The 2358-nt window shown below is 57.1% G+C and overlaps 1 protein-coding gene across 1 annotated transcript in view; it reads right to left on the bottom strand.

Moving 5' to 3' along the window:
- The window catches only part of ITIH5 (inter-alpha-trypsin inhibitor heavy chain family member 5), an 87767-nt gene that overhangs the window by 18751 nt on the left and 66658 nt on the right, over window positions 1-2358 (bottom strand). The window contains exon 13 of the mRNA XM_011359658.1: window positions 1149-1690. Within this exon, the coding sequence (XP_011357960.1) occupies window positions 1149-1690 (542 nt within the window). The remainder of the gene's footprint in view (window positions 1-1148; window positions 1691-2358) is intronic.

Genomic DNA, 2358 nt, shown 5'->3' with positions numbered 1-2358 from the left:
CCGAGCTTTAAGAAAAGGAAGGTTGGCCTGAGTACTAGGCGACGCGTCAGAAAAATCCTACTCCAAACGGCCCTTCTGAGCGACCGGCTGGCTCTTTCCTCGTGACAGTTTCATGACGCCAGGCGACCCGCTTCTCATCGGCCCTAAACTGGTACTAGTTTGGCCAAGATGAGCTCCACTCTTTCTAAAGAAAAAACAACAACAACAAAAATCCCAACGCATCATTTTTAAGCTCCACGTCAGCGTCTGGACTTTTCGATCCGTCTCTAGTCCCACGTCCCTCTGGGGAGAGGGGAGAGGACTCGCATGTGCCACACTCCGCTCATTTGATCCTTGCCACAGCCCTGGGGGAGGGTCGTCATCACCGACATTTCGCAGGCGAGGGAACAGAGGCTCGGAGAGGCCCAGAGGCCCGCCCCAGGCCTCGCGGTGGTCAGCAGGCTGGGGCGCGCCTTGCCCAGGGCTTCTCAGCATTTAGGGCATGAGGCAAACACAAGGCAGCATCTGGCGGCCCCGGGCTAACATCGGTCCCCTCTCAGGAGACGTGAAGTTGACAGGAATTTAAAAAAAACGTTACACATAACACAAAAAAAGAGAACACGATTCTCTGCTCTGGTTCAACGCCTTCTCCTTTGCCTGATCTCGTCGTGACTAAGTCCCCCACCAAAATGGTGCCGAGGCCGCTAACGGCCGTTTCGGGGCGGTCAGTGGGGGCGCAAAGGGTGAATTCTCTCAAGCATCCAGAACTTGGTCCTCATCTATGGTCTCAGGAAGGTAAAATCAAGCACACACATAAAATGACATAAAAGTATAGAAAGGCGCTTCGGAACAGAACGTTTGCTCCTTCCTTTCCCATGACCCCTGGCACGGGTCAGCCACGCGGGACGGATGACCGATGATGGCCAGCAGGCAACGTTTCTGACACAGCTGCCGCCTTTTCTAAGTGCCCTACAGAAATCCACAGGGTACAACAAAACCAACCAACAGTCCCACACACTCTGAAGGCCAGAAGCTGCGTGCGGGCTCCCCGCTTGTGAAGATTACAATAAAATAAAACGGAGCAGGCCACGGGGGTGGGGGAGTGACCTTGGCCTGGAAAGGAGGCGGAAAGGACGGCCTAGGCCCCTTGCGGGGGCTCCGTCCCATACCTGGCGGCAGGCTCTGCACCGCGGTGCCAGGCCCGGTGACGGCAGACACGCCGAAGGCGCCCTCCAGCCGCTTCGTCGGCAGCACCTTCGTCAGCTTCATGGAGGTGAACGGGGTGAGGAAGCGCGAGTTCACGGCCAGGGCCTGCGCCTTCTGCCTCAGCCGCTCCTTCTCCTGCCCGGCGCCGCTCTGCAGCCAGGAGCTCAGCAGCTCCCTCACCGTCAGGTAGCTCCAGAGGCGCTCGAGGTGGTTGGGGCCCGCCTCGCCGGCGTCCTCGGGCCTGGCGCCTCCCGGGCCGTCGCTGCCTGCCCTCTGCGGCTCCACGGGCACATCCGTCTTCAGTACGACAAACTTCTTGCTGTTGCTGGCCGTGACTTCCACGCGCAGTCGGTCCAGCTGCCCGTCCGCCAGCTTCCCGGCGATGATGATCTCGGAGCCGTTGAAGTAGTTGGGGAAGAAGGTTCTGGTGGCTTGCTGCACGAGGCGAGGAGGGTACCCAACGCGGATGTCAGACAGCAGGGGCGTCCTGATCTCGTCGTAGAACCTGCAGTGGAAGGGCGGAGAGAGAGAGTCAGGGGGACAGGTCCTCAAGGGAACTGCGGGCTGGCGGGCAGAGAGCTGGCCGAGCGCATGCTGCGGATGTGCTCGAACGGGCACGTCCCACTCGAGAATCGGACCTTCACGTCGACACTGCTTTGGTGTGAGGCAGCATTTGTGCGCATCAGCCATTCTCCTAATTATGTCACACGGTTGCTACTTTCTGAGTAAAGAGACAATTAAAATCCCCTTTCCAAAGATCGAGAGAGCACAGGACGCGCGGTCAGACTTCCATCTCAGCTACTTCCTTGCCGTGTGTCTTGGGGCACATGGCTTAACCTCTATGAACTTCAGTTTCTTCCTCTATAAAATCGGAACATTAACAGGAACTATTTTGGTGGACGGCTCGCCGTCTCCCCAGACCTGGTCTCGCCTTCTTCCATAATAACTGACTTTTAATCCGGCGCATGCCTGCCCAGCTGCATGTTCCAGTTTTTTGCCACCTCAAAATATGGCAGTGACCAGTGTCAACTGGTGATTTTGCTTCCAAACAAAAATACGATCATTTTAACTAGTGCTCAACGTGGAGATAACGCTACAGCTCCCAGCTACCTCCCAGGGGGGAATTTGGGTACGTATCCCAGAAAGTCCCCTGAAATGTCCACGGGGAAGGTA

The sequence above is a fragment of the Pteropus vampyrus genome, unplaced genomic scaffold (genome assembly GCF_000151845.1).
Source record: "Pteropus vampyrus isolate Shadow unplaced genomic scaffold, Pvam_2.0 Scaffold49, whole genome shotgun sequence".
In the NCBI taxonomy this organism is placed as follows: domain Eukaryota; kingdom Metazoa; phylum Chordata; class Mammalia; order Chiroptera; family Pteropodidae; genus Pteropus; species Pteropus vampyrus.
This window is presented reverse-complemented; position numbering and strand designations above follow the sequence as displayed.